General features: G+C 41.2%; 1 protein-coding gene across 1 annotated transcript in view; it reads right to left on the bottom strand.

The window, feature by feature from the left end:
- Positions 1-2472: 2472 nt before the first annotated feature.
- The window catches only part of NOP14 (NOP14 nucleolar protein), a 54316-nt gene continuing 40188 nt past the window's right edge, over positions 2473-16600 (bottom strand). Inside the window, exons 12-18 of the mRNA XM_051963921.1 lie at positions 14423-14524; positions 13619-13772; positions 9782-9941; positions 8332-8479; positions 5394-5512; positions 4809-4964; positions 2473-3063 (exon numbers count right to left, since the gene is read on the bottom strand). Of these exons, the coding sequence (XP_051819881.1) occupies positions 2964-3063; positions 4809-4964; positions 5394-5512; positions 8332-8479; positions 9782-9941; positions 13619-13772; positions 14423-14524 (939 nt within the window). The 3' untranslated portion in view covers positions 2473-2963. The remainder of the gene's footprint in view (positions 3064-4808; positions 4965-5393; positions 5513-8331; positions 8480-9781; positions 9942-13618; positions 13773-14422; positions 14525-16600) is intronic.

Genomic DNA, 16600 nt, shown 5'->3' with positions numbered 1-16600 from the left:
AATCAAGGACCTCCTTGTCCGTAATCCTGGGATTCTGCCACCTTAGAGTGTGAATTAAACAGAGGACACTCAAAACTTGTCCATGTAAATAAGTCTACTGTAGAGTTCTGCCTGATCTGTACATTCTGAGGAAAACAGCATCCTCATGGCGAATTTTGCTGTTTATCTGTTCTTGCCAAAAGCATAAGGAAACTGGGGAATGGATCATATCCTGAGAACATCTTGGCTGAAAAGTCCTAACTCAACACAGGTCAGTTTGGCTTTCCCCCGCTTTTTCCTTAGAACGAAGCTCTGAGGAACTTCCTATTCTTCTTCTATTGGTTCAAAACCAAAGAAGGAAATGCCCTCCCAACAGTTCCAGGCTGGTTGTGTTTTAAAGCAAATCCCTTCTCTTTGGGCCCAAAATCTCACTATAAAATGGAGGTACCATACCTGGGGCAGTGAGATCTCAAAAACAAGGAAAAGCACTTGGATGGATCTAAGAGTTCCCCAGAGGACTGACCTTGATAGTGTTATCAAAAACCCCAAATTGGGGGGGACCTTTTTGGTAAGTTCCACCAGAGCAGAACTGTAAGGAATTACAAAGAATTGTAAGTAACTTAATGTGGAAGTGGTGAAATATATTGTGGCCTATTGTTGTAATGAAATAATGGCACTGACCAATAAACATGAGGCTATATGGGGAAAAAAGCTTCTCTGCTATAATGAAAAAGTGAGGAAAAAGCCCCAAAATGTAAGAATGGAATATACACAACACAATCATGTTAAGAGGAAAAATCAATGAGGAATATTCAGTGGATTGCAAAACTGAAGAGTTGGTTATATTTCATGCACTGGAGCAGATCCATCTTAAAGAAAATAGTTCCTAAGGAAGTTTTGTTGGTGGGAGTGATGGTGACAGTGATGGTTGTTTTTAATAAACATCTGTCATCCTTAACGAGTACTGGCATGGTTTCAGAATGATCTGCTGGGTTAATGAGCCTTCAAATTCTATTGTGAGAAAGGTGAGAGGCTGCCTGGTGGCCATGAAATTTCAGACCCGATTCTAGCACCACCAGGGGCTTCTTATAACAGGCACTTAGATGGCTGCGTGCTTCCCTGATTCTGATTTCCCATTTATTTCTCTTCATTTGGGTTGTTTATGGCATAAGAAATGTTCAGGACCTGAGCACTGGCTCAGTCCCGCAGGGTCAGACCGGAGCTTGAGGGCCCTGGCGCACGCTGCCATGGCACATGGGTCGTACCCGAGGCTCCGCCAGAGGGTCCAAGACTTTACCCACCCTGATGCATCTGATGTTTGCTCAGGGGGGATTTCTGTACTCAGAAAAGTGAAAGCTGAGATGGAATGAACAGGTTGCACCCAGCTAGCACCTGTTACTGGGGTGGGGAGTTCCTGCCTGCCATTCAAGAAGTCCTCATTTTATTTTGGCATTCAAGGCCCCAAGCTTTCTTGTCTGTCCCTCCTCCCTCCAAATTTGCCAGATTGGTCTCTCTCTTCCACTCATACCATGCACCTTCTTCCCTGGAGGAATCTTAGAAATCATCTTGTCATAAGATCATAGAACTGAGTTAGAGGAGACCTTGGAGGCCAAATAATTTAATCCCATTTTTTGCAGATGAAGACACCGAGATCCAGGGAGGCACTAACTCTATAATTTATAAATTTATCATTTTTTGTAGTGAGAAATTAACTGATAATTGACTTGAAAAATTTGTAAACTTTGATCAAAATTATTTAAGAGAAATTATTTCATAAAAAATATCCAGGTACCCAGAGATCCTAAATAGCTTGTGCCACAATAAAAGTATAACTTTTCTAGATCCACGTTAGACATCAAGGGCTCTCAGCCATTCTTTCCTTACAAGCCCTGAAGATCCCAAGGAGATCATTCTGAAGCAGCCTGGTTAGATTGAAGCAGCCTGATTAGATTGGGGCCATTCTCCCACAAAAAGGGTAATGCAGAACCAGGCAAACTGACTGATGAAGCCCTAAAGTAACCCTTACACCTCATAGGAATTGAATCTATTAAGTGTATATTTGGCTTAATACTTGATTTGTATATTTAATGGGTTTATTTACAGCTTTTTGTGAAGGTCTGCAAATTTTGGCAAAGCCCAACGTTTGGGGTCTACTTGGGCCACCCTATGATACTAGAAGAGCTGACAGTCATGAAAAATACGGCATATTATATGAATCGGGACTTGGAGACCTCCAGGCAGCTGTGTCACAATGGGTACATGTCCTTCTGCCTGATACACTCAACCCGTGCTTCTTGGTTATATCTTCAGGTTGATTTTCTGTAAACAAGTACTGCCTTTTCTTTAAATCTAAACACTTGAAAATGAGTGTAAGTTCTGAATTTCTATCTTCTACAGTTATGTGTAATTAATCCAAGTAATTATCCACAATCACTGAATCAGTATTCTGTCACAGTATGGGAGACACAAACAATAAAAAGCTGAGATCAGGAATTCACTTTGAAAAATAACATTTATTCAGTCCACCTCAATCCCAAATCCTATAACTTCTCCGCTGGAGAAGCAAGGACTTGCCTCAGACCCCAGAGGCCCTACAAGGTCAGGAGTCACTCAGTAGGGTCTGTACTCCCCATTCTGGACTTGGTAGTGTGTTGAGAAGGAGGCTGAAGTGAAATGGGCCTGCTGGCTAAACTTCACTTAGCCTCTCCGCTAACTCCGTTACAAATTAACCAGTTTTCTTCCAAGTTGAGGTTTTATTAAACTACAAAAATATACCAGAAGTCATTCATATTTGAAACAGTTAAGGAATACGATTTGATTCCAGCAATGCTCCAATATATACACTAGACTCTGTATTTGCACAATGGGTAGAAATGTGAGCTCTTCCATGGAACTTTGATAAAAAAAAAAATTCACTGTACAAAAGCCAAGAGTGATCTGAATTCACAAATATAGAATAAATTATTTTTTTCTCATAAAACAATTTATTTTTTGAACTTTTTCCTCTTCAGAGCCTTCCATTCACCTTCCTGGGTAGCCAGGCTACCAAAAAGTTGTTTCACTTTTCGTTTTCGTTCAGAATCCCTATAAAATCAAAATGTAAGGTAAGATCGATGTACAAATAAGACCAAGAGATAAAACATATAAGATGCATACATACATCAAGTGATTTTGATTTTATTTCTGTAATTCTACCTCAATAACAATTTAAGTCTAAGCTTGTACACAATAGGTAGTCGATAGAATTATCAAAATTTGAATACTTTAGACCTAGAGTAGTAAGGGATCTCAGAAGTCCAATAGACCGACCCTCTGCTGTAGTCTTTCTGCAACATCACCATTATATAGCCTAGACTCCCAAACTCTCGCAACACAAGACATTTCTTTTTATGACATTTTCTGCCACAGCTGCTCCACACTTTAAGTCCTCGACACTAGGGGTGTTAAACTCAGAGACAGGATAAAGATCTCTGCAAGTTGCAGAGTGAATGCAGTTTTAAAATGTAACATTACCCATGTCTTAATGTATTTTTATTTATCTTGTTAACTATTTCCCCCTAACTACACTTTCATCTGGTTCAGGTTACCCTTTCCCTAAAAGGCTGCAGGCTACATGGGGCAGTTTGGGGGGGGGGGTCCTCTCCTGGCAACAGAACCACTTTCTTCTGTAAGGAAGGGGGCTGGCTACCAGGAGCCTCCTTTCCCCCAGGCCACACCTCACAGTGCCTGGGCCCCTTCCTCTGGTTTCTGAGGCGGATGGCCCTCCCTGGATCACCTTCCCCAAGGCAGCTGGTCATTTCGTGGCTGTTTCCTCATCTTCCTCCCTCTGCAGCTCTGGCCAGTGATGACCAAGCTGCCATCTTGAATACTCTCCCCCTTTTTCCTCCTCAGCCTTCTCCTTCCACATCACTTTTGCTCCCCTGGCACCTCCAGGGTTCGATGGCTGTCTTTACGCAGACGACTCCCACCTACACACTCACCCCCATCACCTTTCTCTAGACCTCTGGTTCCCAATGCCAACTGATGGCTCTCTCTCTCTCGCTCCTCCTGGACATGCCTTGTCAGCCCATCTCTCCCCATATCCCCAAAGCAGTGGCTTTGTCTCTCCGATCGGGTCTCCACAGCATACACTGCCCTTCTCCTTTCACACAGGTGGCCATCACTACGTCAGGCTTTCGCCTCTCTCCTTTGCACTACTGAAAAGCCTCTGACTTGGGATGCCGGTTTCTAGCTTTTTACCTCTACTTAGCTGCCAAATTAATTTTCCTAAAGTGCAGGCAACATCTCCCCCTGAACACTTCCAGCAGCTCCCTCTGGACACTAGGATAAGCTATAAGCCTCTTTTGTAAAGTCCTTCACAACGCAGAAAGCTGATTTTTTCAGGCTTATTTCATATTACTTTTCTTAGGAATTCAACTTTCAGGCAAACTGAGCCATCAGGTATTCACACTGACAGCCCCCGGAACCAAGACCTCCAACTTCAGACTCTCTTGTCCCCTCGGACGCCCTGTGCAAAGCCCTCCCCGATCCTCAGCTGACAAGAGCTCTCTCTCCATGTTACTGTCTAGTCACTCATCTGCCCGACATTGAGTCTCCTCGACGATTTACTTTTTTCAGGACACAAACTGTTTTCAGTCTTTTTATCCTTTTGCTCAGCCTGGTGCCTTTTACAAGAGGGTCCTTAAAAAAGTGCTTACCTCAATTGCTATTTCTGCCTCCCTCTCTCCATTCCCTCAATTCTGTCTCAGAGTGACAAGACTTCAAGTCTTATTATTATCCATATTGATGAAAATGCCAAGTAAAAACCACGCCAAAACACACAAGATTACCTTTCCATGATTTCTGTAAGTTGCATCCTCGCCAGGAACTGATTATCTTTGCGAATTTCACGGACAGCTCCTTTAAATTCACGTTTGTGCTTATGAATTAATCTCTTCCTTTCTTGCTCCTCCTTACTGCTCCCTTGCTTTCTTCCGAACTCGAGGCTGGAATCGGAAAAGCTGGCGTTAGGTAAGTGGAGGCCACACGACAGGTTCCCCAGAGGTCTGCTCCAGACCTTTGTCCCGGGCCAGCAGTAGCAGCTTTTTGCCCAGGGTCGAGCTCAGAATACAGATACCCATAAAGTCCCTAGGTCAGTCTGAGAGTGTCACGGGAGTCTCAGAATAGCAAACTAAGAGGGGGAACTTCTTTTATCACCACTGCTACCACACATCATACACTTCAGAATGGCAAAAGCTGTTTTATTCAATTTACTCATTAAATTTATTATTGTTTCTACTGCTCTCACGCCCAACAGCACTCAACACTCATTCAGGCAATCCATGTTTATGGAATCAACAGATGGATCCATGAAGGAAGCCCTGTTCTGGGGTCCACAGGCTCAGACCGACACCAGGAGACATTCCCATACTTACACTTTCACCACTTTAGGCGTGAATAACTTCAACGGCACTGGCTTGCTCTTTTCACACACTAGAGGCTGATAATTTTTGTCTTGGTTTTCCATTTCTTGTAATATGCTCTGGCACAGCTCCTACAAACACAAGGGAGCTTGTTTCACAAGATCAACTACTTTCTGTTGACTTCTTTTCTCCTCCGGTGACTGTGACCCCCCGATTAAGACCTCCCTGCTTCAGTCACGGAAATTCTGCAGATGCGGGCATTCACCCCGCTGACACAGAGCCGGAAGCCCCCAACTCACTAAGTCACCATTGGGAGCCTGCCACAGCTATAGAACTCCTCCCACTATGCCCAACCCCCAACGTAGAGACCTGGTCCTCCCAGAAGTCACAACACGGGCCTGCCAGCACAGCCTTTGAAGACCCCACATTTCCAGGGATCTGGCGAGGCCCAGTGGAGGCCAGGAAGTGGAGACCAGTGAAGGAGGCCAGGACCCACAAATGGTGAGTGAGGAGAAGCCTGACATGGGAGAAAGTTGCTTTCTTATTAACTGGCCATGTGATTCCAAGCAGGTCAAACCCTCTTCAGCTCTGCTTGGTCACCCTGATGACTCTCATTCCTGCGGTGTTTTCAGTCTATAAGGGAAGGCTTTCTTGGGGCCACTTCAAGTAACTTTTAAAGGGACTGTCCCAGAGCACTCTGCCCTGCCCTCTGCTTGTAAAGCTCTCCATGGCAGGCAGATGGAGGCCCCCCGGAGCCAGCAAGGCCTGTGGGGAAGCAGTCTCTCCCTCCTTGCCTTTCCCTTCTCCTTGTTTCTTACTCCAGGCTAGGAAGCCCCCAAGCTCTGAGGAGGCAGGCAGGGGCCTTGGGGCTGGGCTGGCTCTTCAGCCTCCCGTTCCCAAAGGCCCGTCTCCCACCACCCTTGTCCTGCCCATGGCCACGGCCTCTGGGTTCCTCTTTCACCAGTCATGTCAGAGGAGGGAACTCGAGCTCCCCAGTGTTTCTGAAGTCTTTTCAGAAGCTGGTCACTGGCCACCCAACAAAGCTGCCCTGGGCCTCCTCCTCCCCACACCTGCTCTTACTCAGACTCCCCTTTCCAGCACTAGCCAGCCTCTGGGAAGTAGGGCACTGATGGACCCTGGGCCTGGACTAAAGAAGGCCCGAGTCTGAATCCTGCCTGACACCAACTAGCTGAGAACTCTGGGGAAAATCATTTGGCCTTGCTCAGCCTCAGTTTCTTCATCCACAAAATGGGGATAAACAGCACCTTCCTCTCTAGGTGGGCACAAGCCAAGGAAGTAACATGCTGACAAACCTTAAAGTGCCTCTCGGATGCTCATTGTTATTAGATTGTCCAACCAGCTCAGGACCATTTATGATGCATTTACCACACAGTGGCCACTGGGCTCAGGGATGCCTCCCTCTGCTCCTGCCCAATCATATCCTTCACTTTATGCTATTCCCAGAAGGCCATCCTCCTCTCTTGACCTGTCATCACTTTCCTAAGCATTTTCTAAAACAGAACTCCAGCCCCTAACCAATTGGAATAATAATAAAGTGATAACTTTATCTTGCAATTCTTGATTGCATTCAATGATTGGGGGGGAGAAAAGAGAGGGGAGAGGCGAGGCAATTGGGATTAAGTGACTTGCCCAGGGTCACACAATTAGGAAGGGTCAAGTGGCTGAAGCTGGGTTTGAATTCGGGTCCTCTGACTCCTGAGCTGGTACTCTATCCAGGGGTCCTCAAACTTTTTAAATAGGGAGCCAGTTCACTGTCCCTCAGACTGTTGGAAGGCTGGACTATAGTAAAAACAAAAACTTTGTTTTGTGGGCCTTTAAATAAAGAACCTTCATAGCCCTGGATGAAGGGGATAAACGTCCTCAGCTGCCACATCTGGCCCGCGGGCCGCAGTTTGAGGACCCCTGCTCTATCCACTGGGCTACTCAGGTATCCCTAAAACATATTCCTGAAACTCTGTTAACAATCTATGGTCAGATCCTTCTGTTACATTGTTAAGCTCCAAAACAACAGGGATCATAGATTAGATCTTATTTAAATTCTGTATATTCTTCAAGACAATAGTGCTTTGCAAAAAGCAGATATTTAATAAATAAATGCAGAACTGAATTTTCAATCTCCGCTCTTAGTCAATCCAGTCCTTCCTTCTCTCTGTTGCTGCCTGTGAAGGAAACCAGACTGGGGCTGGGAGCAGGGTGGAGAAATATTAAGAGGGAACCCAATGAGAAATTGGATGGCCAACATTAGTTCATCTGTGTACTGTCTGTCTGTCCCAAATGGGAATAAATCAGCTAAACACTATTCATATAAGTATCGACGGCTCAAAGTGTCACAAACCAAGAAAAGTCTCCTTCACTGCAAGAGCCAAGAAAGCTTCAATAAATGACCTTGCCAATGCAGTTCTTTAACAATTTAAAACTTCTTCAAGAAAGAAGTAATTTCAGGAATTCTTCTCAATGATTTCAAGTCATCTGTGCAAAATCTATAAGCAATGAAAAATAAAGATTTTCCCAAACATAAACTCAAGCTCACTACTACCTCGTAATGCATTTTTACACCTTTGAGAAGATATTTGTGATTAAATCATATCAAAGAAAAACATGGAATTCCAGAAGTTAAGAGTCTATGAGTTGTCCTGGATAGTTACTGGGATCCCTTCCAAAACTCAAATTCTCTGATTCTGTGGTTGATAAAGCCATTTGTCTCCTCTTGGCCTCTCAGACCAAACCCACTGTTATCCTTTAAGCTCTCAGGGAACACAAGTGGTATAGCAGGAAGAGTATCAGTTCTTGAGGTAGATGCCTCAGATTCAAATCCTCCCTCTAATACTACCTAGGCAGGTCATTTAACTTCTTTGACCTTTAGTTTTCTCCTCTGTAGGAAGGAACCTCTTAAGCTCCTTCCGCTCCCTGATTCCAACATTGTACTCACTTGCAGCTCTCTGGGATAGCCATACTCTGGAACATGCTCTGTAAGGAGGACTCTGATGGGTTTCATGATTTCAGGAAAGGAGGGTAGTGTACTGTACATAGTTAAGCACCGTTTAATGAGATTTAAACACACAGATACACAGGATAATCTGCAAAAGAATCACACATTCAGATTTAATAATTCTGACAAACCTGGTTTCACCATGTCAGAGAAATCAGTGGCCCCAATGAAAAATGAACTTTAATGATGATTCTGAAAATTGTTACTATAATTATGGAAAGCCCAGATAATTCCAGTGAGTCACTTTGAAAATTTCTATGCCTTCTGCATGGAATCAGCAGCAGCTTGCCCTATTAAAACAGATTAAATCAATACTAAGACATATGTGTCGAGGAGTTAAGAATAGACATTATCTGGAAAACTTTACATAGACCTTCAAATAAGAAGAAAAAGATATGGAAAAACACAATTAACCTGAAAAAATGTGCACTAGTTTCTGTTTCCAGTCAGAGAGATAAGCTTCAGGCTTAAACAAAGTATCTTAGGAAGAAAGTCTCTTTCTCTCTCTATTTTTTTTGAGAAGTGATACTACTACCTGAGAAGCTTAGGAAGGGTTTCAAAATCACAAAGTGAGAGAGAGCCCCAAAGTGCACCTATCTATATGTGTTTGCAGGAGGGCCATTGTGGCAAATTATCTAAAATCAAAAAGGTTCATCAACCAAACAGCCTCTGCTGACACATCTGCCAGCTTTTTCCATACTCAGTGATGCCCATTGAAGGCAGTGGGCCTGAAGGCAAGTATCCACTTTCAGACAAGTCAATATTTGCTCATAGCTGGGTGCTGAGGTGCCAGATAATGCAAGTAGTTAAAGCCAAGTAAATGTCTGCACTACAACAGATGGAGGAAGAGACAGATACCCCAAAGCAGCACAGGAGCCTCAGGAAGGACAAAGCCTCCAACTCGCCATCAGAGAGACCGGGGGTGAGGAGACGCACATAGGCTATATAACCATGGACTAGTCACTCAACTGCTCTGGGTCTCAATTTCCCAATCTATAAAATGGGAAAAGCAACGTATGAATTACCCTCCTTCTTCATCAATAAGTCTGCCAGGTTTCCACTCCAAGCTTTTCAGTTTTTTTCATACTGTCTGAAAACTCCTTGAGGGCAGGACTGCCCTTTTTGTCTGTGCCTAGGCACAGTGCCCAGCTGTCAGTGTTTAATATATGTTTACTGACTAGAGTGGAACTACCTTCCCCAGAGGATTGCTATAAAAAAAAAGTATGATGGGAATAACTGCTTACAAAGCAGGACGAGCTGCCCAACACCTGCAAACAAAGACAACAAACAAAACAAACAAAACAAAGACAAGCCTCTAGCTCACAACCCCCACCCTAACTGGGCAGTTAATTTTTCTCTTCCAGCTCCCCACTGACCCTGTTGCACAGACCTGATGTGATTGGTTTCTGTTTCACTGCTTTCCTTTAAGGTATTCACTCTGCTGAGCGGGAGGCCTCTCTTGGGCCACGTGTCCATATCGTCCTTACTGGAAACCAGGAGCAGTTCCGAATTTCTTCCCAGTGGTTTGAAAGGATGCACCAGAATATAACCTACACATCAAGGTGAAAAAGTGACATGAAGAACTGTAAACAAGAGTGGATATAAAGAGTCAAAATCCTAAATTCTAAATACAGGGCCTACAATAATTTCAAGGAAACACAACTAGAGACCATGAGTGGAAGCTGATATCTCCATGAAGCAAAAGCAGCAGACCCACCAGAGGCTTCTGAGAGCTGCTGTCACATGGGCACCCACGAGACTGAAAGAACCAGGAATTAAGGCCTGTTGCTAGAACTAGAAGGCCTTTGCCTTCCTCGGCACTAGATAAAACAGAGCAAAGTAATATGAGATAATGGAGACGGCTTGGCAGTGGCCACATGGTTTGCACTATTAAGAGCTAGAAGGGATTTTAAGAGTCCATCCATCCAAATGCTCTTCTACAGATAAGGAAACTAATTATAAGACAAACAATCCTATGAAGTCAGAAGACAATGAATCCAAAACCAGGCAGATGCTTCCCAGCTGTGTGACTAAAACTCTGAATTTCAGTACTGCATCTTCATCTTTAAGACAGATACTAAAAACAGAGTATTAGGAGAAATGGTGAGGTGCCCAAATTCCCTGCAAACCCCTCAGTGCTTCAATTAAAAAAAGAATTAGGAGAATGAACAGAACACCCCTCCAATCCAGCTGAGGTATACAGAAGACAGCTGGAATTCTACAAAAGTCCACAAGTAGACAAGTCCAGGATAGGTGGCAACATAGTACAGAACACCACCAAAGTGTCTGGAGAAAGGTCCCTTCTTGGAGCCCAGAACAGCGTGGTCCCAAATGTGGAGACTTGAGAAGAGCCCTGAGAGGCAGGGACAAGAGTTGAATCCTAATGAAAAGAGAGAGAGAAGGGTCTTTTGGGATTCAGGCAGAGTACAGCCTGAGGGCGAGCCCCCAGGCATTGTCAGAAGGGCCCAGCCTTTGGGGTGGGGGTATCCTGGGAGTTCCCACAACAACGAGAGAAAAAGACATCCAGGCAACTACAGGCCAACTCGGCATTCAGGCAACCTAGCAATGAAGCACCGAAGCAGACCAAGTTAAATAAATCCTAATCTAAGGTTAGGCTGGGGTCCCTTTTCTCCCTGCTCCAGCCCCAGTCTAGACACTGAGGTGGCAAGCTAGCCAAGAAGTAAATTCCTTGGACTGAGACAGGCATAGGGGATAAATCCCAAGGAAGAGAGCAACTCCATAAGCCCAAGTGGAGTCTTGAGAAGGAAAAATAAAGAATGTTCTGAATGCAATACTTAACAACAGTAGCTGGAAGAGATCAAATCAGATTTAAAATGGAACTGCTAAGGTTGAAAGAATGTCAGAGAAGTAAAACCTTAGAACAGACAATGAGAAACCTTTCCCAAGAATGGAATTCTCTGAACTGGTTAAACAATGGACTATTTATAAAAAAGCAAGCTTGTCTAAAAATTTTAATTTTCAAGATATTATATCTACAGAATCAGTTCAAATGTAGAAGATTGAAAGCCATGCCCCCAGTGAACAAAATGCAGAAGGAAAGAAATAAGCATTGTCCCCCCTACGTGACAGGCAATGTGCTAATAATCCCTTTTCAAATATTATTTCATGTAATCCTTTCAACAACTCTGCAAAGTAAGTGCTACCACCATCACCAATTTAAAGTTGAACAAACTGGAAAACAAAGAGCTATCAGACTGTGCATACCCTTTGACCCAGTAATGTATCCCAAAGAGATCTTAAAGGAGGGAAAAGGACCCACATGTGCAAAAATGTTTGTAGCAGCCCTTTTTGTAGTGGCAAGAAACTGGAAATTGAAGGGATGCCCATCAGTTGAAGAATGGCTGGAGTTATGGTATATGAATGTTGTGGAATATAACTGTTCTGTAAGAAAAAACCAGCAGGAGGATTTCAGAGAGGTCTGGAGAGACTGACATGAACCGATGCTGAAAGAGATGAGCAGAACTAGGAGATCATTATACATGGCAACAACAAGATTATACGATGATCAATTCTGATGGACATGCTCTCTTAAACAATGAGATGATTCAAACTAGTTCCAATTGTTCAATGATGAAGAGAGCTATCTATACCCAGGGAGAGACCTGTGGAAACGAAATGTAGGCCACCACATAGTATTTTTACCTTTTTTGTTTGCTTGGTTTTTTTTTATCTTTCTCATTTCCCCCCCTTTCTGATCTGATTTTTCTTGTGCTGTATGATAAATGTTGAAATATCTTTAGAAGAACTGAACATGTTTAACATATATTGGATTACTTGCTGTCTAGGGAAAGGGATGGGAAGAAGGGAGGGAGAAAAATCTGGAGCACAAGGTTTTAAAGGAGTGAATGCTAAAAACTATCTTTGCATGTATTTTGAAAAGTAAAAAACTATTGCTATTAAAAACAACAACAAACAATTAATAATAAACTTTTCCCCCTGATTTGGAAACAAAAAAGAACCTGAGGAAAAAAAAAAAAAGTCATTTGTTAAATGACTTGCCCAAGCTCACATAGCTAGTAAGTGTCTGAAACCAAGGTCTTTCTAACTCATGAGAAATGCTTTAATTTGCATTTCTACAATTATTAGAAATCTGGAATGTTTTTCACAAGGTTATTGATAGCTTGGATTTCTTCATTTGAGAACTGCTGCTCATTTTTGGTTAGGTAGCAAATTAAAGCAATCCTGAAGTTCAATCCCACACCCACCAAAGACGGCAAAGATGGCCAATATTGGTCAGGCTATGGCCCCCGCGTGCCCTTGTTGTTGAGCTTGGTCCAGTCTTGGAATATGCTCCAACAATTACAAACTGTTCATGCTCTTTGACTTAGCTAAATCATGACTATGTCTATACCCCAAAGAGATCAAAGAAAATAAAATGACTGACAAAAACAAGCATATTTTTATTAGCAACAAAAAAACTGGAAACTTAGGGTGGTGCTCTACCTCCCAAGAAACAGCTAAATATACACTAAGAACAGCATTATTGTGTTATTATGAAATGATGAAATGTATAATTTCAGAGGAAACCAGGGAGAATTCTATGAACTTAAAGTGAACAGAAGTTTATTAAAAAAAAAAAAGACATCAAAAAGAAAAGCAATTCTAAAAGATTTTAGAAGTCTGGTCTATATAATGATAATTGGAAATTTTAAACTATGACATGCCATCCAAACACCTCCTGTCAGAGAAGAGAAAGACTTAAAATGAAAAATGAGACATATATTTTTAGACAGTGACAATAGCAGGAGAGAGAATAAATGCTTGTAAAAATAAATACAAGTTAGTTAAAAAAAATTAATTTAGTTCCTTGAGTCTAATCTCATTATTTCATTGATGAAATAACTGAGGCCAGGGTAAAAAGAGACATGCCCTAAATCACAAAGCCAGGTAAAGCCAGAAACAAACCCATGCTGCTTGACTTCAAACCTAGTATTCTTTCTAAAACAATTGACTAAAATGTGAAAAGGAAAATTGGGGAATGGACCCAAGCGTTACTTGGAAAATAGGAGCCCACTATGCTGACACAGGAAAGAAACTAAGAGTCCCTTTGTAATAACTGTATTGGAAATTGTATCAATTCAAAGTATAATTTAGAAAACAAAATTAAAACGCCAACAGACATTTCAAAATAATAACATTAGATTTTAACTAATTTTGATTAATTAAGAAGAGACAGGATTTTACTCATTGCCTCAAAGAAACTCACCTGGAGTATCTTTGTTGGGAGTTGCTATGTGAAGCACTCCAGCAAGGAAGTTAATAAGTTCAGGTACAAACCTCTGGGACAAGGATACATATTCCAGGAATAAGCAGCACACAAACAGTCCTTTAACAACATCTTGGAGTGATGTGACAGGGCACTAATAAAAGAGTATATTAAAAAGGTCTGAGTCACTATTTTATCTCTAGAAATTGTCAGTAATAGGTTTGCTCAATTTCTAAAGTCAGTGTATAGGTCATTTATAAACCACTTTTTAAAAATTTCAGGTAAAGTTTACAACAGCAGATCCTTACTACATAGTTAATATGTTAAATGGGCTAATAATATTGGTACTTCAGTTTGCAACGAAAAATGTCTTGTTTTAGCTACTGAAGCCAACAGAGGGAAGCAAAACAAAACAAGATAACCTAGACATTATCGACTTATAATGATCTTTTTTGAAGATCACTCTTTAATCTCCAATTGTTCATTTTAGTTTTTCCAACTCGGGTCACAGGACTGTCTGGAAAACAGAATGTCAAGGACTGAGCCTGAAATGAAACATTATCCTGATGTCAGCTATATCACCTAATAAATGGCTGTGGTCCTTTCAGGCTTTCAAAGGCTATCTTCTCTTACAGATGACTGACTATAGCTGGCAGATAGGATTCTTAACAGTTGATTATAATAAGGAATGGGCAGTAAAACCTCATTTATTAGTAAATGAAATATGATATTTTGACTACTTTGGGGTATACTTTAAAAAAAATGATATATGGCAAAATGAAAATTAAACAGTTCATGACATACCTTAGTGAGAATTTGACTCATACACACTAGTGCAGGTGTTACTACTGGATGCCAGAAGTCAGAAGTCGGAAATAATATTCCAGTAATTTTCAAATAAATGAGCTGAAAAAGTTTTATTATTAGCAAAAGATTAGGGAAGTGGCAGAATAGTTTTGAAAAAGCCCTCAGAATTAGATAGATTGTAAAGACATAGAAAAAACTGGCAGAAAACTGACTAAATACACCCATGGATCTAATATGAATATTTCCAAAGGTTTTATAATAAATTTAGATACACTACTTCTTATTAACTCTTCAGAAAAAACGCAGAGGTCCAGTCAGTAAGCATTCCTTTATCTTTATCCCATCCCCTCTACTGGCCCCTCCAAATAGCCAATTATTTTAAATAATCAGGAAGATTCATAACCAAAGAAATCGTTAATTCCTATGTGTGGGGTGAGGTATGAAATTAGAAGGGCTAAAGCTGATTAATTAATTAAATTGAAATAAATGGACTATCCAGTTTGGAAACCACATCTTGAGATTTAGTTTTCTCCTCCTTAAAACGGGGCCAATAATACTTCAGCTTTCTTCTAACAGGGTTGTTGAAAGGAAAGGATTATAAAAATTTGATAAGTTGTGGCAGAGTTGATGATTAACTGTTACAAATTCCTTTTGTTTTTAATAGGGACAGTCTATCATTAGCATTTTTAAAATAGTATATTATTTTTCCAATTACATATAAAGATGGTTTTCAACAGTAATTTTTGTGAGATTTCCCTTTCCCCACATTAGATGACAATATAGCATTAGCATTGTTAGAGATACCAGTGACATTCAAAAGAAAAAGAAGCCTCTCTTCCCTGCTTTATACTGTAGAGAATACATTTCTGATAAGAGCAGCAACAACCTGGGGCCAGGATGGCATATCTTTGCTGACAGATGCTGCTGCAGCCACTGCTACACCTGAAATCTCTTGCAGACTATGAGGCACCTCTCCTTTTTTATCCCTTACAATGACTTCGACATGGGCTATAGACTGCATTTTCTAAAATTCCAGACTTGTATATTATATTACAGAATTACAAGAATGGTCAAAAGGTACTCTTGACTAACCAAAATTTAGACTTGTTCTGTTTGGTCTAAGAGAACAGCATTAGGACCAAAAGATAACAGTAAAGGGAAACTGATTTTTGGCTCAGGTATGTAAAAATTTCTTAACAAGGGGGGAGGGTTCCCCCCTGCCCTGGAAGAATTTAGGACCAGCTGGATAGTCACATTTTAGGGAGGATGTAGATAAGATTGCTTAGTGGGGTAACCATCCAAGCTGAATCCAGTTCTTTAATTCTCTCTACCTAAGAGGCTGGATCTGGAGAAGGGAATACTTCTATTCCCTTCCTTTTCTTCTAATATATTTTTTGGTATACTTATCTCGCTGTAAGTAGGATAACTTCCAACTTTACTTAGTATTGAAGTTGCAATCGTTATTGATCACTGTCACTTTTTAGCAAAAGCTAGGGCTAACAATTTATCCCAAGTTACATGAGCATTGATAGCATCTTCAAGGGTTTGTGATGAATAAGTCAGATACTTACAGAGCCTGATAAACAAGCTCAGACTTCTAAGAAGAATAAAACCACCTCCATTCATACCTGTGGCACTTTAGTATTATCTCTTGCTCTTGTTCCCCAGCAGTTATGAAGGCACTTCCTCAGTAAAATGAAGATATTCTTATACACTATCTAACTTATTTTCCTAATTACATTCTACTATGATGCCCTATCAGAGTGGAGTGCACCCTAAATTATGATGAATTGGAGAACAAGCCTGTGGAAGCAGTGGTCGCAAAGTTGCTGGGGGAAAGCCCTTGGCAAACCTTTATTTTGGTCAAGACCTTGTATTGAGTTATGAACTCCCTGATGGTCCTACAGAAGTGATCATTATCATAATGAGTTGTTTTAAATTCTACTTGGCATCAAAATTGTTGATTTTCTATTATTTTGAGGTTCCTTTTTAATTAAAAACATTTTAGTTAATTGCTTACATATGAAAAATTCTCTCAGGTTTTACTGTACTCCATTTTTCAGATTATTCATGAGTCCCGGGGATTACATAAGTTATATTGTATTCTAATAATTAACCTTTTTGTGAAATGTAAAATAGAACTTAATGTCTAAGTTGTTGTACATTATGGGAAAA

Source organism: Antechinus flavipes, chromosome 6, assembly GCF_016432865.1.
Source record: "Antechinus flavipes isolate AdamAnt ecotype Samford, QLD, Australia chromosome 6, AdamAnt_v2, whole genome shotgun sequence".
Classification (NCBI taxonomy): domain Eukaryota; kingdom Metazoa; phylum Chordata; class Mammalia; order Dasyuromorphia; family Dasyuridae; genus Antechinus; species Antechinus flavipes.
This window is presented reverse-complemented; position numbering and strand designations above follow the sequence as displayed.